Genomic DNA, 25,502 nt, shown 5'->3' with positions numbered 1-25,502 from the left:
AGCCCGGCGCTCACGGGCAATTTTTCCATCATAAGTGCGTTGCGATTTGTGGACGCAAGTTTCCCCTCTTGTGTGCGTGTTATCTGTGGCGATTGGGGAAGGGGGTGCAAGTCACGTGGAAATCACATGACTACTTCGCGGGCAGGGATTGGCTTAGCCTTTGGAGGTGATTGCTTCCTTATCGCAAAGACATGCACACATGGCGATATCTCTGCAACAAGTCGGCAACTGGCGATCTCCCCCCCCCCCCCCCCCCCCCCCAAAAAAAAAAATATTTATTTATTTATTTTGGCTGCACAATATCAAGCATGTTTGATACCAGCGATCTGTTACAAGCAACAAAAAAATCGCCATTGCAAATATCCACGCACTAAGCGATTTTTCAAAAAGTTGCATGACCAAGCAACGGAAAATTGCCCGTGTGTGTTGGGCTTAGCGGAAAGCGAGAAGAAAAGACGTTATGTTGCGAAGGAAAGGAAACTTAGGACCAAACTGATAAATGTCAGCGAGCACCTCGGTGTGATCAGCTGTTCATTTAGTGACGATGTAGATGGCAGTAATGCAACACCACCTGGATGCCAGCTCCCGTAAAATCCAAAAGATGAAGACTACTACGATTAAGGTAAGCATGCGTACACGGGCATCCTCTGTCTGTCTGCTTGACTGCGCGAGGCGAACAATTTTCATGCACATTATTTTCTAGGGAATCCCCTCAAATTAAATAACTTCCCAATCACAGAATGGCCTGGGGTTGGGTGGGGGTGTTTTTTAAAAGATATTACAAAAATAAACCTGGATCACCATGACTAAATTTCACAGATTTTTTTGAGATCGAAAGGCTGTGTACTTTTAAAAAGTTGTGTGCAATAAAGTGGAATGACGCTGGGAAAAAATTGTTGAACACAGTAAGAAACCCAGCTGATTGCACTAGTTAGTTCTCCTACCTTTTGCTAATTAGAACCTGCTGGTTAGTGCATGTTAAAGGGGAAACCCACCTGTGAATGCAAGTCAACAAATCATTCAGCACCAAGTTGTCCTGTCCGAAACCTCTCATGATCTACAGAGGCAAAGAGCTCTCCCAAGACCTTCGCAACAAGATTGTTGAGCAGCAATGGCAGTGTTTACCGACGCATTTCTAAACTCCTAAATGGTCCTATAGAGAGTGCATGTGACGTCACGAGGTCATGTGATATTTGTTTATCTGCCATGTTGGACGGCAAGGCCGCGCATAGAACTTAGACGAACCCGTTCTAATTATCAAGTGTGTGGGAGTAGATCTTTCGAGACTGGTTATATCTTGTTCAGCATTTGGTTGTACCAATAGACAGGGCCAAAAGGAGGGCCTGTCGTTTTATAGATTCCCCGCAGACGCGGAGAGACGCGCAAAATGGGTGTCCGCTGTGCGAAGAGAAAACTGGTACCCCAGTTCTACCAGCCGAATTTGTAGTGAACACTTCATATCAGGTAGGTGTAATCTTCTAATTCAATACTCCTAGCACATCTGTTAAGTTGATTTTCGGATTTAATTTTAACTGCATACTTAGAAACTAGACAGTATAGTGTTTGTGGCCGTCAGTCCTCTTGATCTCCAATGTTTAAAATGGCTATGCCTAGCCCTACTACCCTGGCCTAGTCTATGACAATGTTTTATCTTTTTGGCTCATGTATGCCTTTGAAAAGCCAATCCATAGTAGGGATGGTGAAAACTAAAAAAAAAAACTTGACCGACCACCGAGCCTCATTAGCTGGTTAAAGTCGGTTAACCTATGAGTTTAAACAGTGATGCAAACGGCGCATGCCGCCTTTTTCACGGCTGAATTGTGCAGATCCGATTTTTTTTTTTTTTTTTTTTTTTTTTTTTATTAGGCGGGGCGTTGGAGTGTCTGAATAATTTCATCAGAGTAAATTCTGTATTAAAATTACTAAATAAGCAAATGCTGTTACAGTCCGTGAAACATAGGAAGTATGAGAAGAAAACAGTAAATCAGAAAGCTGCGCACGTTTTCGCGGAAGCTGCGCAAATGTGCGCAGCTTTCTGATTTACTGTTTTCTTCTCGTACTTTAGAGTTTAGATTTCGAACATTCTTACGATAAAACGTCCTGCATAGTCTCTTTATGATAAACGTCTTAATGCCACTTACCCGTGAGGTTATCAAGTAGACATTCTTCTTCCGAACCTTCCAGAGGTATAGTTGGGATACCCATCCCGCAACAAAATATTTATAAGCTTTGAGGGCTTTGCCAGTGTAACACGATTCACAATTAACAAGAAAATTGTAAATGTCATGGTAGGCCAGATCGGGCAAATCGCCGGCACTGCAGCTCCGAATTTCCCTGAACAAGGATTGCGGCAAGTTGTACGGATCTGCAATCCCCAACCTGGAACACTTTTCCACGTAACGCTGCCTCACGTCACCTTCAAGATGCTGAACAAACTTAAACAAGTTATCGCGCGATGTAGATGGGGTATTTTCCGAATTTTCTTGGGGATTACTCCCTGGATCCATTACGCTCGCGCAAGGTAAACAATCCTGAAGCCGTCCAATATGGCGGAGTACACATGTGCGGGTCACGTGACTGCACATCCTCTATAAGCACCACTATGACCGTTATCTGTCAAGGAAGGAACATCACTCCACCATCAACCTGCCACACACAGGAGCTCCTTGCAAGATTTCCAACTGGGCAGTCAGAAGAATCGTGCGAGAGCAAGGACTACTCAAAGAGCTCTAGAAAGAGCTGGAAGCAATGGATACAGTTACCACAGAAACTGCAATAAGCAATGGACTCCACAGCCATGGTCTCCATTCTCATCAATCCAGAAGATGCTATTACTGAAGAAAAGGCATGTTGAAGCTTGTTTGAAGTTTGCTACAAGACCTTTTGGAGAAGCGTGTAGATTACTGGGAGAAGAAAAAAATCTAAACCATCCATCTTGGGAAGGGTATTCGCCTTCTGAAATCAACTCCTCTTTGGACAGTCAGCATTTTTTGGCTGATCTGCACCTGGGGAAAATGGGGGGGAAGCATTGTCCGTTTTTGACAGAACTGCCTCATAACGTTCCTATTTTATTTAAATAAATAAAGGCCATGGATTTTATTTGAAAAATCTAAAAGATCCACAGTATTTTAGAAGAACAAGAACAACTTTTTTCACACGTTTACTTAAGCACAGTGAAATTCCTCTCTGCAGTTAACCCATTTGAAGCAGTGAACACACACGTGAGCAATGAGCTCGTACACACCCAGAGCGGTGGGCAGCTATGCTACAGCGTCTGGGGAGCAGTTGGGGGGTTCGGTGTCTTGCTCAAGGGCACTTCAGGCTTCTCCATGTTAACTTAACCGCATGCCTTTGGACTGTGGGGGAAACCGGAGTACCTGGAGGAAACCCACACTGATGCAGGAGAACATGCAAACTCCACACATACCCCTTTTCCACCAAATCAGTTCCGGGGCTGGTGCTGGTTCACAACTCGTTCAACTTGCGAGGCAGCTGAGAACCAGTTTGCTTTTCCATAGCTCGCGGTGCTAAGGGAAGCCACGTCATTACGTCACTGTATACGTCAGTTACATCGCTACGTTTGCATAAACCTTGGCGCGAATATCAAAGCAAAAACAACACGGAAGAAGCAGCAGCGACAATAATAATGGATGACTTCGCGTTTGTACAGCTGCTGCTTCTCGTCGCTTAAAAATGGCGACCTTTCGCGGTCTTATTGTTGTTGGTCTTTACACACACACCCCACCCCCCCACCCACCCCCGCGCTGACGTAAGCGGTTCTTTCCTCTGGCCCAGCAGAGAGTTGGTGCTAGCCTGGAACCGGTTTTTCTGGCCCCAGAGCCAGTTCTTTGTCAGTGGAAACAGAAAACTCGGTTCCAAACTAAGCACTGGCCCCGAACCAGCCCTGGAACTGCTTTGGTGGAAAAGGGGCAACAGAAAGGCCCCCGTCGGCTGCTGGGCTCGAACCCAGAACCTTCTTGCTGTGAGGCAACAGTGCTGACCACTACACCACCCATTTAGGACAATATTGAATTGGTGCAGAACTAGTTTTTAAAGCCTTCAAAGTCACACATTTGATGAGCATTTATAGACTGAAATAACACTTCCAAATAACTATTGGAAGATATTTTCTAGGGTTTTCCTTATTGATTTAAAATAATGCAACATTATGTTCAGTATTGTTTTTCCATCAAGAGAAGTTCACCTAATTTGACTTGTTGGGTTCCCTCTCCCAGGGTGTTGTTTTATCAAACTGCTCCTTAACAGCAGTCTTTTTAATTATGAATGATAAATGCTTGTCATTGATGAATGTTTTACTCTCTTCTTATGGGATTTCTTTCCTTGTCTCTCCCAGGTGAAATGGCAGTGAGTGTGTTATGCAAAATGGAGGCTACGCCATACCCTTTGGCAGTACATGAACAGTGTCAGGGAATATACCTGCTCATGGTGCATCCAACCGAAATGGTATGTCCAGATGTACCCTGGTGAAAAATAAATGTGCTAAGTGTACTAAAATTTAGCATGGTTTTGTGTACTTGAAGCCACACTAATCAATATACTTCAAGTGCGTTTATGATTAGTTAACTTGAGGCATGCTATTTTGGAACAACTAATTTTGTACTAAATATATTTTAATTGTAATTAAATTGTGGAAAAGTGCAACTTGAAGTGTATTTAGTCTACTTTTATGTGCTAAAGTGGAACAACTTAAAGTATATTTTGGATACTTTAAGTATATGACTTTATGTACTAATATATGCTTAATTAGTACTTTGTATTATAAGTACCTTAAAAATTAGTACACTTTAGAAATTACACAAAGTATATTTTAGTATAATATATTTCTATAAAGTGTAATATAGTATAATTATTGTTAAGTGTGTGAGGGGAAATTTAATGGATGAACATTATTATTCTCTGTGTTTCTGTATGTTGAGTTGAAGTAGCTTGGTGCACTGAGAGATGTTTTCCACATGCTGTTAATTGCCTTTCTGTGGCCTTGGTGATAATGAGCAGGGTGCTTGAGTTCGTCCTAACTACGCATCTACTCATGATGTAACCACTTTTCCTGACCTTGGTGGTGATGAGCAGAGAGCTTGAGTTCTCCCTGCTTGCATCTGCCTGCACGTACCAAAGCATGCCAGGTGCACTCATTAGCAAAGCTTCATAGAAAATCTTGAGCCAATCACGTGAAGACACGGGCAGCAAAGCGAATGCCTTTTGAGTATATAGATAACCGCCACTAAAACACAACTCAGAGCGTGCGCGTACTCTCGGCATCACTGAAGTGGTGTCTTCTTCTCTTTCCTTTCCTATCTTATATATCTTTTATATGATCTACTATAATAAATAACTGAAAAGACAACTGCTAAGCGTTCTGAAGTGTTTATTAGAAGTTTCCATTCCAAGTGTTGGCATGAAAGCGTGATGTTGGTATACTTTATATATTTACATAAAGTACAAGTTATGTAAGTACATTTGAAAATATGAATATACTTTAAATACAATAAAGTACTTTTTTTTTTTTTTTTCGCCAGGGTAGTTTTGGGAATTATTGTTCATCTCCATATATCCATTTAGTTGTAATTGGAATTTTATTGATGTTAAGCTATCAGGTTGTACTTCCTGACACCCCCCATAAAATAAATGTAACCTACACTACAGGAACTAAGGCATATGTGTTTGTATTTTAATTTTAATATTGTAGCTTGAGGTAGAGGTCTGCGCGGGACAGAATTTTCAGTCCCGCTCCCGCCCACGCCTGCCATATTTTGTCCCGCTCCCGCCCGCAAATCCCGCATGATGCAGGCGTTCGCGTTATTTCTCACGAAAGTTCTCGTCATTGGCTTGGGGAAATAAACATGCTTAGCTGAGCTCTCCACTGACCGATCCTTCACCTAGCGCACGTAGCGAGGGTGCGCGTTGCCAGGCGGCATGCGCAGCTGAGGCTTTACAGAGATACCCAACACACCTACCAAAATCTACAGTGGATATTAAGAATATTGTACATTGCACATAGCTTATGTCACTCCTCACATTTACATTCTAGGAAATACAAGTAGGCCTATAAGAAATTAATATAATTTAGACACAGCGTGATGGTGCCCCGCCCCCTACTTTCTTTTTAAAGCAGCACTTACTTCTGAAGCACTGTGAGCTTCACTAGAGGAGCTCTGCTCTTCTGCCATGATCAGAGATCTCAAACACGGAAGAGCGGAAAGGAATCGGAAACGTACGCGAGATTAGACCACATCCGCAAATTTAGGCATCTTAAAATGTTTTTATTAATGCCAAATAAAATATCCAGCACAAATTATATATGATGGACATAAATTAATAATTTATAAATTTTATTTTAAACACGCTTTTAGTTAGCGGGACTGCAACTTATCACCTCTCCCTCCCGCTCCCGCATTGTGCACTCCCGCCCGCGCCCGCAATGAGCTTTCAAAATTTGTCCCGCGCCGCACTGCTTTGCGTTGGGTCCCACGGGACTCCCGCGGGAGTGCAGGGCTCTAGCTTAGGGTGCATCAGTTGCCCCCTAAAAATGAAAAGTTCCTCCGATCATGATGCATTTTTGTTTTTATGTTCCTTTTGGTAAGAAAACACACTGGGTGAAATATCTTGACAAAATTCAAAAGTTTAATGGTGGCACCAGGAGCTCAAAGTTATGGAAAAAGCTGCTATTTTATGACTTTTATGACAAAATTTCGATCACTTTTCATGAAACATTATGGCACCTTATAGAGTATACCAAATATCTTAGATACACATTTTTAGTACATATTCTAAATATATTATCAAGCACAGTTTGAGTTTTAGCTGTTCATTGAATCATTGTTCAACTACTTTTAAACAATACAAATGTATTATGAATCACATTTAATGCTTCTCAATCCCTTGCAAAGGTTCTTAACATGATCTCTGGCTCACAAGAAATCAATAAATAGAGTCCAACATTGTGATTCAAACCTTGCGCGAAAACATAATAGTTTTTTTGGCAAAAAATGAACCTCATGGCGCCACCATTAGACTTTTGAATATGGTCAAAAATTTTTACAGGATGTCTTTATTGGTGAAAAGGAACACCCAAACAAAAATGCATCAGATTTTATGAAAGTGACGGCAACTGATGCACCCTATTGTAGCTGTAACAACTAATTGAGGACTTGAATTTTGTTGACAGTAAATCATTATTGATTAGCTGGTCTAATTTTTTTCTACTTGGAAGCGCACTATAGCATGCATTACATTTACTTAATTTAGACTTTCAGAGAAAATCCAGCATCACTGTTTGAATCAGTTAGCTTGTATGCAAGTTTGTTTTAACCCTGTAGCACTGATAAATGCTACTCTATAGCTGGAAAACCGGATAAGGTCGGAAAACGCTGTACAAGGCGCATGTATGTTTCTCACACTTGCCACAAACGAATGATGTTCCTTACATTAAAATAAGTTGTCTGGAGGTCAGCAGGATGGCGTCCTCTAGAGATCTATAGAAGTGACATAGCATGCGCACAGCATGTTTCATAACATGGTTCAACTATTCGATGATAAATACTTGGCAACGAACTTCCATATCAGTTTGTATGGACTTTTTGATGATTAGTTGTTGCAGCCCTATTTGGGTGTCTGATTTTTAGAAGGAGTGTTGAACATGCACTATATGGCCAAAAGTATGTGGACGCAAGACTATCACAGCCATATGTGGGCCATCCCCAAACTGTTGCCTTGAAGTTTGAAGCATGCACTTGTCGTGTGTGTACGTGTACTCACTCACTGGAGCTAAGGGGCCCAAACATATTGCAGCATGACGGTGCCACTGTGTACAAAGCAAGGGCCATAAAGACACCCGAGTGGCCTGTACAGAACCATGATCGAAACCCTACTGAACACTTGACACTTAAATAATTTTATTTTTGGGATAAACTGGAATGGTAATTGCATCCCAGACCACCTCTCCCAACATCACTGTCTGACCGCATGAATGCCAAGTAGGCTCAAATCCCTATAGCCGTCTTCTAAAATTTAGTGGAAATCTTTCCCAGAAGACTAGAAGCTTTTATAGCAACAAAGTATGAACCGACTGCATTTTAATACCCATCGTTTTTGGAACCGGATGTTCAACGAGCACATATGGGTGTGGTCAGATGGTCCACAAAATTTTGGCCATTTAGTATATCTACTTAAAATTGCTTAACCAATTTCATTTTTGTCCTTGTCCTTTCTTAGGTGCGTCGCTGGGCAATAGCCACTGCCAAGTCGTTGGGCAGAGTGGACCGAGATAACTATTATTATCTTCAGGAGGTCTTCACTTGCATGTTCTATGTCATTGATTTAGGAATCACTGTGGACTTGGATATAAACATGGATGACTCGTACTGCTCTGGCAAGCTCCAGATGCTACCTCCACATCTGTATGACTCCAAAAATAAGAAGAATTACTGGCTAGGTATGTTTTCTTCTGAGCTGTCTTTGTTCCCATTTTCTAAATGGTGGTAGCTGGTACCAATATTTTATTTATTTATTTTTTTTGTAAGGCTACTGGTTCTGTTTAACGATTATTCAATGAACTTGAGTCGTATGTGAGCTGATGGCTGACTCGGTGCTTCACGCCTCGTCGACTATAAGCCATGTACGACGAGATTGAAATGGAAATATTGTTTTATTCTAAGTATTTTTAAGTTCGTTTCTTAGACCAGGATTTTAAGCTCGTTACCTTGTTGACAGTTTCACGCCGAAACTGTCAAGGTAACGAGCTTAAAATCCTTGTCTAAGAAACGAACTTAAAAATACTTAGTCAGACATAATGAACTTCCACTACATATTGTTTTATTCTATCCACATTTCGCTGAATTTTGAGAAACAGACCATTTAAAAAAAAATTTTTTTGCAAATTTGGTAAGAACTTTTAAAAACAAAGTCTAAATTATTTCCACTTCAGCGGACTTCTTAAAAACCTGTTGATAGCTGTACGATTTGACTTGAGATTTTGTAGAAAGTGTTGTCATGCTGAGGCATAGAATAGCTTTAGACCTTTTATTTTTCCTTGGACATTTCAGTTATGTAATTTTCAAACTACTTTGAGCTTTTGAACCAGTCTAAAAAAAACCAAAATAATAATTTTAATGCTTACAGATGAAGAATGTAAACAAACTGGCAAAATGACAGTAGCAATTTGTGAAAAATGCTCTCGTGATAATTCTTGAAAAATAAAGAAGTTCTTATCAAATACTTTCCTTCCATATTTTGTTGCCTTTTTTTATTTTTGGGGGGTTTTGTTTTCGAGTAGTTTTTGTCCTCGGTTGTTTCAGCAACACGCTCCGCTGTTTTCTTTTTTCTCTACTCATGGTATATCACCTGATAACCTAGTAGTAGAGTAGCCAATCAGAGCGTGCGATTGCTCATATCCAGTGACTGTGGATAGAAGAAATTTATTTTACTACCCCCCCCCCCCCAAGCATCAAAAATCTGAATGTGTGTGTGAATTTTGGATTCTGAATGTATTGATGTTGACCTGCATCTCGCAACAAAGGGGTTAGATCTTTCTAACCTAGATCCACAAATCCTGTATGCAGTGGCTTTATGCAGTAATCTTGTGGCACTGAAGAACTTTGCTGAAACTACTGGCTGCAGAGATGATTCTCCAGGACTTCATATCTTTTTCAGGTATCTGCATGTTGCTGATGCAGCTGGACTCGCAGGCCATGGACTCTTTGTTAATGGGGCCAGAAGGGCAGGCCAGCATTCCCCTGTGCATTATCAATACCATGAGTGACTGTCATAAAGGTAAAGCACAATCTCTCACATTTGTTTTTATAAAACCAACCATGCTGGCACTATGCCTTCTGCTGTTTTTAAAGCACTTGAAACATGGCAATGGTATGCCATTATTAATCACTGCACATTTAAGGGCTACATTTACTAAGCAGGGCAAATTAGCGGGACCATCATCCAAAAAAGAGCAGATGGGAGTGGTCAGTTCTGCAGGTTACCTATGAACGATGCACAAATTAATGAAAAGACACAAGCCAGTTCATTTTAACTAGCAACACTATCTACCAATAACAGTGCAAATTACCATAGGGTCACAAACAGGTGTGTGACTCAGAGTTGGAGATTCCAGGTTGTCGTCTTTTTTATTTATTTTTTTCCCCCCGTCCCCCAGCAACTTGCAGGGATGAGAATTTTCCGCCAATTGGCGGATTTCCGACTTTTTCAGACCCAAATGATAGTTTTTGAGATCGATGTAAATCCATTGAGAAATTTTCGTGGGGGGGGGGATATTGTTAACAATCTGTAGTCACCTTATAGACCCCTTTCACTGACGTCACCCGAAACCGGAAGTAAACAGACCCTGCGCCATTTTGGAAGACCAACAAACTCGTGATAAGGGGATAATAACAGCAGCGGTATGTGAACCCACGAGAATAAAGTGGAGTGGCAAACGACTTAAACAAATCTGAGCTGTTTTATTTATGATTTATTGGCCCAACAGTAGACTTGAAAGAAACCTGTGTGAGACTTGGCAAAAAACTGTGGATATAATGGATAAGTCTGTGCATGATCTGTGGACACTTTGAGGTAAGCAAACGCAAGAAATTCAGATTTAAAACATGCTAAATTGGCCTCAAGTTGATAACTGTATGAGGAGCAAGCCTCCCAGACTTCTACAATTTAATAATAATAATAATAATAATAATTTAGCATGGTTTGGGGCTTGCTCGCTGCTGCCAGGTTGGTTGTTGAGTAGCCTGACTTTTTTTTTTTTTTTTTCTTGCGTGTGGTATCATTGTTGATGCGAGGTTGTTTTTTGAACATGCCAATGCGGACACGATTTCCCCTGATGAGTTATGACTTCAGACGCGATGCGTGTGTGGAGGTGTGGAGTCCGCGTGATATGTGCGTAAGATAGGCTTCTCATGTGTTTGGAGATCCGCGCTCCGAGACAAGCGCAAGGCTTCTCATGTGTTTGGAGATCCGCGCTCCGAGACGAGCGCAAGGCTTCTCATGTGTTTGGAGATCCGCGCTCCGAGACGAGCGCAAGGCTTCTCATGTGTTTGGAGATCCGCGCTCCGAGACGAGCGCAAGGCTTCTCATGTGTTTGGAGATCCGCGCTCCGAGACGAGCGCAAGGCTTCTCATGTGTTTGGAGATCCGCGCTCCGAGACGAGCGCAAGGCTTCTCATGTGTTTGGAGATCCGCGCTCCGAGACGAGCGCAAGGCTTCTCATGTGTTTGGAGATCCGCGCTCCGAGACGAGCGCAAGGCTTCTCATGTGTTTGGAGATCCGCGCTCCGAGACGAGCGCAAGGCTTCTCATGTGTTTGGAGATCCGCGCTCCGAGACGAGCGCAAGGCTTCTCATGTGTTTGGAGATCCGCGCTCCGAGACGAGCGCAAGGCTTCTCATGTGTTTGGAGATCCGCGCTCCGAGACGAGCGCAAGGCTTCTCATGTGTTTGGAGATCCGCGCTCCGAGACGAGCGCAAGGCTTCTCATGTGTTTGGAGATCCGCGCTCCGAGACGAGCGCAAGGCTTCTCATGTGTTTGGAGATCCGCGCTCCGAGACGAGCGCAAGGCTTCTCATGTGTTTGGAGATCCGCGCTCCGAGACGAGCGCAAGGCTTCTCATGTGTTTGGAGATCCGCGCTCCGAGACGAGCGCAAGGCTTCTCATGTGTTTGGAGATCCGCGCTCCGAGACGAGCGCAAGGCTTCTCATGTGTTTGGAGATCCGCGCTCCGAGACGAGCGCAAGGCTTCTCATGTGTTTGGAGATCCGCGCTCCGAGACGAGCGCAAGGCTTCTCATGTGTTTGGAGATCCGCGCTCCGAGACGAGCGCAAGGCTTCTCATGTGTTTGGAGATCCGCGCTCCGAGACGAGCGCAAGGCTTCTCATGTGTTTGGAGATCCGCGCTCCGAGACGAGCGCAAGGCTTCTCATGTGTTTGGAGATCCGCGCTCCGAGACGAGCGCAAGGCTTCTCAAGTGTTTGGAGATCCGCGCTCCGAGACGAGCGCAAGGCTTCTCAAGTGTTTGGAGATCCGCGCTCCGAGACGAGCGCAAGGCTTCTCAAGTGTTTGGAGATCCGCGCTCCGAGACGAGCGCAAGGCTTCTCAAGTGTTTGGAGATCCGCGCTCCGAGACGAGCGCAAGGCTTCTCAAGTGTTTGGAGATCCGCGCTCCGAGACGAGCGCAAGGCTTCTCAAGTGTTTGGAGATCCGCGCTCCGAGACGAGCGCAAGGCTTCTCAAGTGTTTGGAGATCCGCGCTCCGAGACGAGCGCAAGGCTTCTCAAGTGTTTGGAGATCCGCGCTCCGAGACGAGCGCAAGGCTTCTCAAGTGTTTGGAGATCCGCGCTCCGAGACGAGCGCAAGGCTTCTCAAGTGTTTGGAGATCCGCGCTCCGAGACGAGCGCAAGGCTTCTCAAGTGTTTGGAGATCCGCGCTCCGAGACGAGCGCAAGGCTTCTCAAGTGTTTGGAGATCCGCGCTCCGAGACGAGCGCAAGGCTTCTCAAGTGTTTGGAGATCCGCGCTCCGAGACGAGCGCAAGGCTTCTCAAGTGTTTGGAGATCCGCGCTCCGAGACGAGCGCAAGGCTTCTCAAGTGTTTGGAGATCCGCGCTCCGAGACGAGCGCAAGCGCGCCCCCCGCCCACCCAAGGGAAAAAAAGGGACCCCCCCCCCCTTTTTTCGGCATAGTTCGAACACTGAGTGTAGGCACTGGGTGTAAACAACTAATAGTTTACAATGTCTGGGTAGCAAACAGATGGCAGAATTGGTGTCCGGTCCTCCTTATGTTTCCATTCTCCCTTGCCCTGAGTCTTATCATATGGGTCAAACCCATCAATCACAGCCAGTTTCTCCACATACCGTGCCCTTTCTGCAGCTGGTAATGTACTCACATAACCAGAATTATCATCCATCGTGTCACTTTACTCTCGCTCGTACTTTGTTTTATATTGTGAGTGCATGTACTTGGTCTTCCAATATTGCGCCTAACAAAATCTCGCGGCGTGGTGACGTCGTAAGTAAACAACAATGTAAAACAACAACATGGAGAAGAAGCAGCAGCAGCAACAACAGTAATGGATGTCTTTGCGTTTGTACAGCTGCTGCTTCTCGTCGCTTAAAAATGGCGATCTTTCGTGGTCTTGTTATTGTTGTTGGCTGACGTAAGCGGTTCTTTCCTCTGGCCCAGCAAAGAGCTGGTGCTCGCCTGGAACCGGTTTTTCTGGCCCCAGAGCCAGTTCTTTGTCAGTGGAAACAGAAAACCCGGTTCCAAACTAAGCACTGGCCCCGAACCAGCCCTGGAACTGCTTTGGTGGAAAAGGGGCAAGAGAGAGGTGTGCTGTTTACACAGACCGATTTAGAGAGAAACTACACTCGCATGAACTCAGTAAATTCGAATAATTTACTGGACGTATTGAAGAGAAACTGCGACGAAAGTATCGATCTCATCATGCTAGTATCGATTCGATTCCGATACTCACCTTGGTATCGATACGCCCACCCCTATCAGTCAGTGCAGCCTACAGGAAGAGCATGGCCGAGAGAGAGCGCACGCCCCAAAAAACGAAAATACAAAACCCACTTCACCTCAGATTACACAAAAGAATCTCCCTGTCTAATAAGGGTCAAAGATAATGACAGTTTCGCGCGATGTACTGTTTGCAACAGTGATTTCAGCATTGCCCATGGTGGCTTAAATGATTGTAAAAGACATGTTTAGATGAGTAGTGTCATTTCATGTGCATTATATTTAGGTCTGTCATGAAAAGACCAAACTTATTGAAGATTTCCGTAAAGTAATAACGTCATATATAAGTGTGTATCTTTTTATAAATGGGGTTAGCTTGTCTAATGTAGCATGTTGGGGAGAATCATAGTATTGTATCTATATTTCTGATCAAATTTTAGGTATGATACCATGTATAACTCTCCTACTTATTGCTCATTTCATAGGGGAACGGGGGGATTGCTGGCATGTGCTGCGCGGGAGCATCTGCCCAAATTTTTTAGCCCGAGATGAACTTATAGTTTTTGATTTAAAAAAAAAAAAAAAATTCCAATATGTAATGCCAATTGTACATGCCTGTTCTTTAATTCAAAATCACCATCTTGATCTTCAAATTGACCATATGGTATCTGTATTACATTACACAACATCCTGTCCAGATAAATCCTAGTTAGTACACACAACAGTTGAAAGGGAAGTGATGAGTGATGTTGAATGTTGCCTGCTTAATATGCAAGACCTCCTGCTACCATGATAACAGCAGAAGAAAGCTTAAGAGAATTATATGATAGAACTTTTTTTCTGGTTTGCACTTCATTTTAAAGGATTAGAGTATTCAGACATGAATAGCAAAAATGCAGAAACATAATACTGTAGAGCTCGTTTATATTAAAAGGTGCACTGACTTTTTGAAATCATCAAATGTGAATTGATTTAAAAACAAGTCTCTTGTACCATATCATTTTCACCTGGTAGTCCACCAAGAAGGGGAATTTATTTCCAAATAAATTGCAACTTTTTGCTGAATAAAATTTAATGGTTTTGGGGTAAAAAAAAAAGCCAAAAATCATTAGCTCCCGCCCCCTGGGCCCCCACCGGGGCTCTGCCCCTGGGCCCTGCTGGGTGCCTGCGGCCCCCAAACCCCCAGCTTTTTTCAGACTTTTTAAATATTTTTCGTTCTCATCCCTGAACTTAAGAATAACATGCCTTGGCAATCGATATGTTCTGCTAACATCTGCCTTTTGTTTTCCAAATAAATCATTGCACACGGAGAAGATTCTCTCCCTTCTACCATGTACACTCAGTTCCTGGTGGCGCCTTTTCCTAGTAGCAATTAATGAACTAATTAAATACCACCCCAAATCTGAAAAAGTTGGAACAGTCTGTTGGAATTAAAGCTAAAAACAGTATTTACAAATCAGTCTTTGACCTGTGTTGCACTCAAAACAATACAACAGCACATTTGATATTTTACTTCATGAATTTATTTTGGAAAAGGAATACAACAGATTTCAATTCTGATTCTTGCAACACATTTCAAAAAAGTTGCGACGGTAAACCACTTTATAATGTTGCCATTCCTTCTCACAACACCTTAAAAGATGTTTAGGGACCGAAGACACCAAGGGATGAAGCGTTTTAGGTGTCCCCCCCCGTCCCCAGGTCTTAAGGTGTGCAGCAGTACAGGGTCGTCGTCAGTTTTCATTTCAAAATTCACCACACGTTCTCTATTGGGGACTGAGGGGACAGGCACCCTCTTCTGGCATTGTCAGGATCCAAACTAGTGTAGTGTAGACTGTTTATGTCCACTGTTGTAGCATCAGCCACATAAAGTTTTATTTATCAGTAGCGTAAAATAGTATCTATGTCTAAGACACTTCTTTATATTACGTATTAAAACGTCTATGTAAAGTAAGACATAGATAGCCTCACTTTAAGAGAAATTCAGGGCGAGCGTGAGCCTAGGAAGTCTATAGGGTTCTTCTCTGTCACTCACCCTGTCACTGACACACGCGCACACACCTCCTTGCTCCCTGTCCTATGGCCTTAGACCCTTTAAATCACGTGCTCGTTTTTTGAATGGGAAGCGGAAAGAGGAATGAATGGAGGTAGATGGAAGCCGGCGCACGTACATTCTGACATCCTTCAGTATTCTTCAATGCTCCGAAATAGATTGATTGACTACACGCTTATGGATTACTTTTTTCTTCTTCGCCCTTTTTGAGGAAGGTACAGACGGACTTAAACCCAGAGGTGAAGAGGTGAGATCGCTCCTTTTTTGTTTCCCATTTTTTTTGCTGGCGAGGATTTTGTTTTTGGAAAGCGCACGGGCGGTGCGCGGTTTGTTATACTGCTTACGCAGTGGTTGGACTAAAGACTCTGCCCTGAAGGCTATTCTCTCACTCTCTCTCATTCTGCACCATCATACAATAAAATATTCACATTGGAAATATGTTGTAAGCGCGTTTCATGCATTAAGTTATAAGATTTGTTAACGACTCGTATCGAGTTCATTACACTGTTGATGTTTAATGTTGCTCCTTTTCTTACCCCCCCCAGATGTCGACCAGGGATCAGATCCCTTCTGGCCTGCTTTGCACTGTTTCTTGGTCATTCTAGACCGACTGGGCTCAAAAATCTGGGGTCAAATCGAACCACTCGAAGCTTTCCAAGCCATCACTAAAGCAGGCAGCTACATAAATGAAATTGAAGATATCCGACAGAAAACAGCAGGGTATGATGCAGCTCTCTATGGTGTAATAAAGTAATGCTGAAATGCACTTAAAATGTAATTTGAGTAGCGATAGGGTAGGATAGCTTTTTACCTTGAAATAGAATTTACTTTTTGTATTGGTAAATTTTATGAAGTATAATACTGAGAATGTAGGGTTGCATGTATGTATGCATATGCACACAGTTTAGTTGGTGATGCAATAATTGATTTCTGCAATTCGAAGACCTATTTTTCGTTTCTCTAATTGTAATCAGGACAAGAGTGAAAGTGGAACCTGAGAATCATGATGTCCCATTATCCTGTAGTCAAATTGTATATGGCTGTTATTCTATGGAGCAAACACGTAAAGTAAGGTCGTCTTATTTTTATTTTTAAACTGCATACCATCTTTAACGCTACGTTCACACTGCAAGGCTTAATGCTCAATTCCGATTTTTTTGTGAAATCCGATTTTTTTTTTTGTGAGGTCGTTCACATTAACAAATGTATGCGACTTGTATGTGATCCTCAGTATGAACGAAAAGCGACCTAAAAGTGTTCCGCATGCGCATTGCAGGATACGACGACGTCACACGCAGTGAGCATGGCCAGTGTTTACGGAAGTAAAACCGCCCGGTTGCGGTATGACCCATCCAATCTAGCTTGAATAGCTGTATCCCCCCAAATGGAAATCAGCTCCCTAACCTCTGCGTCCTTCCATTGAGAAGATTCAGAACCTTCACAGCCCGAAGCATCCCTCGCATTGATGTCATGCGCAGGGGCGCAGATACGTTTTTTGAACTGGGAGGGACAAAAAACTGGGGGGAACAAAGCTGCCAGCAAACCAACCCCAACCCCGATATGCCTGTCAAACTTGTTGTTAGTAACCATAGCAACCAATCTCGAGCTCGCAACCTGTGCAGTCTGCGCAGCTCAACCAACCGAATATCAGTCTTTGTTTTATGTGAGTTGTTGCAACTATGTATACACTGCTGTGCACCTCAATAAACCGAATGGTAATTAGTCTTTTGATTTTTCTGTGAGGTTTGCCTTATGCAAAGAAAGACAGCATAGACGTTTTTTCCTCCCTATAAGTGGGGGGGGGACCGAACGAGGTGAATTTAAATCTGGGTGGGACGAGTCCCACCCCTCTATCTGCGCCCGTGATTATGCGCCATGTTCTTGTAACTTTTTTTGAGAGACCCGCCGCCTACTTCAGCGCAGAATAGTGACGTTTGTGGCTTGTTGATGACGTGTAAGTCGGATGAATGCGACCTGGCGGTTCAGACTGAAGTCGCATATGAAAAGAGCGGATAGGGATCGGAATTAGGACCACATATCCGAACGGCCTGGGTCGGATTTGAAAAAATCGGATCTGTGTCGTTCATATTGTCAATAAAAGATCGGATACAGGTCACATATGGGCGAAAAGATCGGATTTGAGTCACTTCAGCCTGCAATGTGAACGTAGCCTATATTGCAAAAGTAATCAGCACATTATTGATTGATGCCTAGAAAAGTATATTGTCATTTTGTTTCTCTGGAAAAAGAATTTTTTTGTAACCATGACTCCTTTTTCTGTTCCATGTATGCTGTGACCTGTAGTCTTCAAACTGTTCATCTGGCAGTAGTGACTCCAATGGCAATGCAATTTTTGAAGAAATAAGCTGCCTAGTTAAGGTCTTGCAGTCTGAAATGGGCCAAGGCATGCGTGTATATGGTAGCACCTTTCTTTGGTTCATTCCCTTTGTTCGTTCCATCATGGAGCTGACTGTGCTTAATAGCATCTGTATTGGGGAAGTTGTCCACTATCTGGATAACAATGTCAACAAGGATGTGCTGTCTGGACGGACACGCACCTGCGACAAAGTCACGGAGTTCTTTATCCGCATCCTTGTTGATATAATTCAGCTGCACCTAAGTGAAGGCTGCATGGTAGTGCTGTCCTATTTTACTCATATATGGGTAGATATGGTAATGCAGTGTGCAACCCTTTCCGCTGACATTTGTAATACCAGAATTCAAGATAGGATGGGGGTCTGTTCAACTTCTTTGCATCTTGCTAGAGGGACCTGGATGCCAGCAGATGGTGTTGGTGCAATGATTCAAGCTTGCATGAAGTTGATTCACACTCTGTTGAAAGAAGGGAGACGTACAGGAACAGTTCCAGAGTCTGCACCTTTTCTGGACCTAATTAACAGACACCTGCGTGGTGTGTCTGCTAGAGGGTGGAATCTTCCCAAATCAGAATATGAGAATCTTAAGAAATGCTTACTCAAGCTTGTAAAAGCAATATCGGAAAAGCCTGAAGTTTCAAACGTTCTGCCATGTGCTCCGCCAACACCACCGTCGGATCCTTCGGAAAATGTCATTTCCTACCCAAATGCAACAACGACCCCACCTCTGCAGCAACTACAAAACAAAGATGCAGCAGTTGGTCCAGGTGGTCCTGTAGGTACAATAAAATCTATTAAGGATGAACCATTGTGGGATCAGGAGGAATGTCAAAGTTTCTGTGATGGTCATGAACAAATAATTAAGGCAAAGAAAGAACCTTGCAACCCAATACCAATTTCAGAATTGAGACCTCCTCTTGAGGTGGCTCGTATGAAACCAGACTTGGGGAAAATGCAAGAAATCAAATCTTTATTGAAGGATCAGAATCTTTCCAAGATACAAGCCATTGCTAAGGGAAGATTTGAAACCAAGGGCGAACAAGGTACATGCACTGGCTTGAAAGAGACTGGAAATGCATCATGTGTAAGCCCTCAGCCTTCAACCTCACAATCTAAGATCCTAGACTCTGCCAAGCTTGGCAAGATCTGGAACGATGAAGATGATGAGTCCCTTGATGTCCAAAGGCGTTGTCTAAAAAGATCCCTCAAGTCCACTGATGAGGATTCAACTGATGTTAGACAGGTTTCAATGCAGTTGCCTCGCAGTGCAAAAGGGGTCCATGAGACTAACATAATCACCATTTCAGTTGATGTTTCTTCAAGTGATGAAAAGCTGTTGGAAAACAAGGTAACCGGTAATCCCTCTTTGGACATGGAATCTAGTAAGAGCCCAGGCCGTGATTTTGATGAGTTGAGTGAATCACAAGTATTTGAATTTGAAACCCAAGATTATGTGGGATCTGCCTGGAATGAGCCATGTGTTGACATCCCAGTGGTGACCAAAAAGCAGAAACTTGGGAATGATTCCAAAGCATGCATTAGTCATGACGCTCTGGAGCCCTTGGGGACTCAGCCTGTCTCAGATAAAGACATTGACAAAGTCTGTCTGCAAGTGGAGGCACAAATCCATAAACAGCAACAGCCACAGGAACCAATTGTACCAACCATGCAAGTACCGTCCAAAGAAAGTTCCAATGAGAAATGTGATTTTATACAGTCCAAACATTCCAAAAGTCCCCCTGAAAAAGTTGACCTGATTGACAAAGGCAAGCAATGGCTGAGCAGAAAGCCTCCTGTTATTGAAGCCCCGAGTCAGAAAATCAAGACTCATCGCAGATCACATCACGGTATATCTCCAGACCCCGTGAAACCATGTTCTTCCACAATGCTGGCTTCATCCTCTGTTGCACGTACAGCCACCCCAGCTATCGTTCCACCAAAAAAGGTTCGCAAACGTGTTGAACCAGAATCTGTAGCAGAGCTTCTGGGGTTAAAAAAAAAGAAAAGGAAAGCTTTTGAGTTGTCACAATGTTCCTTGGTGGCCTTGGATGAACTTCGATCACATGGCAAGAACGTACATGTTGAGCCAGAACAGAAGTCAAAGAGAGTTCATCAACAAAAGGGTGGCGTAAAGAAAGGGAAGAAGTTCCTTCCATCGCAAGATCGGCAATACTTTAGACAGAGCCGTGGGATGGTCCAGAAGGCAAGGCCAGCCACTGCTGTTGCTGCCAAATCAAACAAATACCCTGTATCAGATACCCTACCCAAATCAAAACCTACAAGTGAAATTGTGGAGGAGCCAAGTGACGAAGAGGAGGATGATTTCCTTCCCTGCTCTCAGCCTGATCCTGAACGAAGGGTGGACAGTAAAATGGATACCGGTCAAGTCATTACTAGTTTGTCAGATGACTCCAAAAAAGCAATAAATGATTGTGTTGAGAGCATTAAAAGTAGAGAGTTCAGTTCCCTTCAAAACAATGACGGTGGCAGTGGTTCCATGGCAGAAGGTGCAGAATCCAGGAGTGAAAGTTGTGGTGGTAGTGATGATGAATGGACATGCCTTACACAAAATGAGCCGACGGACATGGAGCTATGCTCTCAAGTGGAGCAAATGGAAGCCGAGTATGGTGAGCACTTGATAGATACTGGCTGTGTGCCCATGGACAATGGCTCTGGCAACCAAGCAAATGTTTCTGAAGGAGAAATGAATGTGCAACTTAAGCCATTATCTGGAAACGCACCTCAGAAATCGCTTCTTGATGCTTCCAGCGAGACCTCTTCAGATGACCATTTGTTCTCGAAACCTAGCATGCCCACTGAGCATCAGAAAAAAGCAAAGCCTCCTACAACAAAAATTTATACATCGAGTTCCCGCAGTGCCTCTTTGGCCAAAGAGATGGGAAAAATAGCCAACCCTGTACTGGCTGCTAATGTTGCTAAGGTTAAGGTTGCACGACCACCACCAGTAATGCTACCACCACCGGCAATGCTGCCGCCGCCACCTCCCAAATCCACACCACAACACGAATTTTGCCAACCTTTCCCACCCAGACCCACACTGCACTCTCCAAATCAGGCTTCAACATCACCTTTTAATGTAACCCCTGCTCCCCATGTACCTTCCTATAAGACCTATCCCAGACCAGAAACACCTGTATCAGTGCAAACGCCAACAATGGGTCAACATCAAAGAGCTGAATCTGAGAAGTTTGAGGAACCTTACTTGATACAGGCTATTTTAAAGTGGGAGTACTGCATGTTTGACAACTACAAAATGTTTGGGATACCTCGACACTTGTGTCCATTTCCCCTTAAGGAAGTACCAGTGAAGTTCTCTAACTATCAGGAGTACTTCAACATCTTATACCCACTCCTCCTCATTAATACATTCGAGGAGGTGAGATTGATTTTTATTTATTTATTTATTAATTAAAACACTGTTTGTCTTTATGCACTGCCAGTAACCTGTACCGATTCAGAAGATGCTTTGCACTATGCATGGTTTATTATGAACGATGGATCATGTGCTTCTTATTCAGAGGAGGTCATTTGATGCATACCTTATGTATCAGTTTATCTTGAAATGCACATTTCCTTTCTACAATTTTACTCCAAAAACAAGACTCCTAAAGACAAATTCCTATAGCTGCAACAATTATTACACATTCGCAGCTCTTTTCTGTGATTGAATGAAGAGAACAAGTGATGTGACCTAGACTGTTTTTGTTTAGTAGACTTAATTTATCTGCATGTCTTGCATTTCAAAACCGTTTTAGTTTACTGTTTTACCTCCTGTTTCCCTGCTGTTTTTCACTGGTACATTTAAAAGTACTTTCTCTCTTTCTGTAGATGGTCAGTGAATGGCTTAAAGGTGGCAGAATGAGACTTGACCTCAAGGTCCAGGGAATTGAATACAGCAAACGCATGGCCAAGGCCAGATTCACAGGTGCGTTCGTCTAATGATGGACACTTGGCGCCAAAGTTTTCTTACTGCAAAGAATTGTCTCTCTCAAATGGATGCATACTGAAATTTAGATGTACTCCTCAACCGTTTTTATTAGGAACACCTACTTTATGCTGTTATCCAATTGGCCAGTCATGTGGCCGCATTGCATTGCATAAGATCTGACTAAAGGGGTGTTCACACGGCACATATTTGCATCGATGCTGCACCGATGTATTTTGTTGCGATATATCTTACACCAGTGTAAATTTCGTGGATCGTTCACACGTCACAAACCTGCTTACTAGAGAGAAGCGTGTTGGCACCGGTGCAGCCCCACTTGGTTCACACGGCAGTTTTTGCGACCATGCTATACGATAGTAATAATGCGGAAATGAAATATGCGCATGCGTGAAAATGTACTTCCTTTTCCCGGTTGTCATGGCATCACCAAGCGCTGGGAAAACAATGTGGATGAAGATACCAGTGTTGCCAGATACTGCTGACGTTTTCCAGCCCAAAATATGTTCAAATCCGCCAAAATGCACTTAAAACCGCCCAATCTGGCAACACTGGAAGACACGCAGTTCTGTTGTTGTTGTTGATATTTGCCATTTTGGAAGTGCAAAATACCAGGATGCAAATTATGCAATGCCCGTATGTAATCAACTCTCCTCACGCGTAGCGAGTCTACCCCTGTAGCGTTCAGACGTCCCATTTTATATCGGTGCTGCCCCGCAAACTAGCATTTACTCCGGAGTAAATTTCTTAAACCACCTCCCGAGCAGGGTTAGATTTGCACCGGTTTAAGCAGCTTTCAGGGGCTGCACCGCTATAACTTTGTACCGTGTGAACGCTCTACTGGGGCAGCCCCGGTGCTACACCGGAGTAAAAGTTGCCGTGTGAACACCCCTTAACTTGGGTCAAGAGCTTCAGTTAATGTGCATGTCGAACATCAAATCCAAGGTAGGGGGATATAACCGACTGTGGCATAATTATTGGTGCCAAATGGGGCTGGTTTGAGAATTTCAGAGAATGCTGATATCCAATAGTCTCTAGAGTTTAAACAATGGTGAGGGAGGAGGATAAAAATATTCACCGAGTGGCAGTTCTATAGGTAGAAATGCCTTTTTCTTTGAAGTCAGTGGACAGAATCACAAAGCTGTGGTCAGTCATATATCCACTTTTTACAACAGTGATGAGCGTCTCGGTATGCAACATCTTGACCCTTGTGTCAAATGGGCTACTACAGTAGAGGACCACAAAAAGACCAGGTGACATATATTTTTCTAATCATCGACTCCCCAGTTTTGGTGAGCTTGCGCCCACTGTAGCCTCAGATTCCTGGTTTTTCACTGACCAGCTGGAAATCCATGTGGTCTTTGGTGCTGTAGTCTGTCCACATTAGGGATGGCGAAAACTAAAAAAAAATCTTGACCGACCACCGAGCCTCATTAGCTGGTTAAAGTCGGTTAACCTGTGAGTTTAAACAGGGATGCAAACGGCGCACCTTTTTCACGGCTCGTGCAGATCCGATTTTTTTTTTGGGGGGGGGCGTTGGAGTGTCTGAATAATTTCATCAGAGTAAATTCTGTATTAAAATTACTACATAAGCAAATGCCGTTACAGTCCATGAAAAAGCCGTGAAAAAGTCGGCATCTGTGCCTTTAGTTTGTGTGGAGAGATATGATCTGCAATAACATGCATTGTTGGCTACAGACCGGAACATACTTTCAGAATGCACTGGCCAAGGCAGGACTAAACTCCATGTGCCTTCTAATAATAATTAAAAAAAAAAAAAAAAACAATAGTAATTTGTAAGCTAAAAAGCCTGTCTACACTTTTCTTTCGCTGAGTGGCAGCTGTGTTGAACTGGGGCGGGAGGGCGGGACATGACTGAATGGGTGTTTCTGATTTGTCAGCTGTCGTCCTTACACCGCATGGCATGCCCCAAGCGTTTACAACACAGAATTCCAGGTTCTCCGCTCCAAAATCGGCAGCTTCAAAACGATTGATAATTTTTTTTTTTTTTTTTTTCACCGACAACCAAAAAAAAATTAACCGGTTGACGTTGATTCGGTCAACCACCGGTCAAACGGTCATCGGTTAACATCCCTAGTCCACATCAGTGTTTGACATGATCAGAGTCAGAGATCACGTTTCCCCCGTTGTTGTCCCCCACTGGCCGAAAGGCCCGAAGGGGGATTATGTCGTGGCGATTTCCATCTGTCCCGGGAAGGGTGCTCACCTTCTGAAATCAACTCCTCTCTCAATTTTTGGCGGAATTTCACGAAACTTGACGAGGCATTATTATATGTTGGAAGTACGCATATTGTTTTGTTCAGTTCGGTCGCATTTTACCAGAGTTACAACCCTCGATTAACAACCTTGTACTTTCACAATTTCGTGAAGGTGTGCTTGCATTCTGACATCAACTCCTCTCGTAATTTTTGGACGAATTTCTCGAAGCTGCCAAAAGGCCTTGGTAACGCACATATTGCAGTTTAATTTTGTGAAAATTTTACCAGAGTTTTGACCCTTGATTAAATAACTTGTACTTTGACAATTTCATGAGGCTGTATGTTCTTCTGAAATCAACTCCTCTCACGATTTTTGGAGGAATTTCACGAAACTTGGTAGGGTTCTTTGTGTCGGTAATACGTTGCAATTTCGTTCAATTCAGTCGCATTTTACCAGCGTTATGGCATAGTTGCTAGCGGGGGATATTGTGCTCTCGGAGCACTTATGTTTCATGTGAATCTTACCTGAAGTGCTTGACCTGTATGTTATGCATTGTATCGCATATGATTTGGTTGTCTTATTCAAATATTTAAAAAATAATTTTTGTGCTGTTTGTACATGTGTATAACAGTAGGCTGTAGGTTTTTTTTTTTTAAAACTCGATTTAAATGTGTGTGTTTTGTTTTTTTGGTCTCATCATATTGTATAGTAAACCTTAAGACTGAGCAGATGAAGCAGTCGTATCCTAAAGATGAAGACCTTGTGCTCCTCTGGCTGCCGGAGAACACTGGTGCATATGCTCATGATGAACCAGTTGTTCCTGAGACGAGTATCCACTTTGGATTTGTGTCACGATCCACTGTGTCAAATATTAGAGGAGGTGTGTGTTTTGTTGTTTTTTATGCAATTTTGAACAGGATTTCCTTATTTTAGACTACTTGTCATGTTGGAACTATTGCACTGTGTACTTGTATCTTGTAACTATGCAGCATTTACAGACTTGTGATTTTAAAACTTTTAGTAGTTAAACTCGAGTGCACAGTTTGTGTGACTGGCAAAGTTTCAAATGTGCAATACTAATTTTGTTCAGGTCCAAGAGTAACAAGGTTGAAGTAAGGGTTAACAAAAAGTGATTGATTGATTGATTGATTGATTGATTGATTGATTGATTGATTGATTGATTGATTGATTGATTGATTGATTGATTGATTGATTGATTTTTTTTACTGTATTTTTTCTTTTAAACACCCACACCTTTGCATCCACACCTGCCATCAGGAGGCTCTCCAAGCATTGAGAGTGCTTTTGGGAATTGTACAAATATTTATATGTAGTGTATATTCGATTCATTGCCAAAGTAAGATAAAATGTTCTAAAATTGTATTTTTAAGACCGTTGTGAAGAAGTGACCTTTGTCAATGG

At 43.0% G+C, this 25,502-nt stretch overlaps 1 protein-coding gene across 5 annotated transcripts in view; it reads left to right on the top strand.

The window, feature by feature from the left end:
* Positions 1-25,502, top strand: part of setx (senataxin) — a 114,932-nt gene that overhangs the window by 54,339 nt on the left and 35,091 nt on the right. For all 5 annotated transcript variants that reach the window (XM_060935626.1, XM_060935627.1, XM_060935628.1 and 2 more), the window contains 8 exons: positions 4,355-4,464; positions 8,233-8,452; positions 9,670-9,789; positions 16,067-16,241; positions 16,496-16,589; positions 17,826-21,293; positions 21,746-21,842; positions 24,790-24,960. In XM_060935626.1, the coding sequence (XP_060791609.1) occupies positions 4,355-4,464; positions 8,233-8,452; positions 9,670-9,789; positions 16,067-16,241; positions 16,496-16,589; positions 17,826-21,293; positions 21,746-21,842; positions 24,790-24,960 (4,455 nt within the window). The remainder of the gene's footprint in view (positions 1-4,354; positions 4,465-8,232; positions 8,453-9,669; positions 9,790-16,066; positions 16,242-16,495; positions 16,590-17,825; positions 21,294-21,745; positions 21,843-24,789; positions 24,961-25,502) is intronic.

The sequence above is a fragment of the Neoarius graeffei genome, chromosome 12 (genome assembly GCF_027579695.1).
Source record: "Neoarius graeffei isolate fNeoGra1 chromosome 12, fNeoGra1.pri, whole genome shotgun sequence".
Taxonomy (NCBI): Eukaryota; Metazoa; Chordata; class Actinopteri; order Siluriformes; family Ariidae; genus Neoarius; species Neoarius graeffei.
The sequence above is the reverse complement of the archived record's forward strand: the minus strand, read 5'-3'. Positions and strand labels throughout refer to the sequence as shown.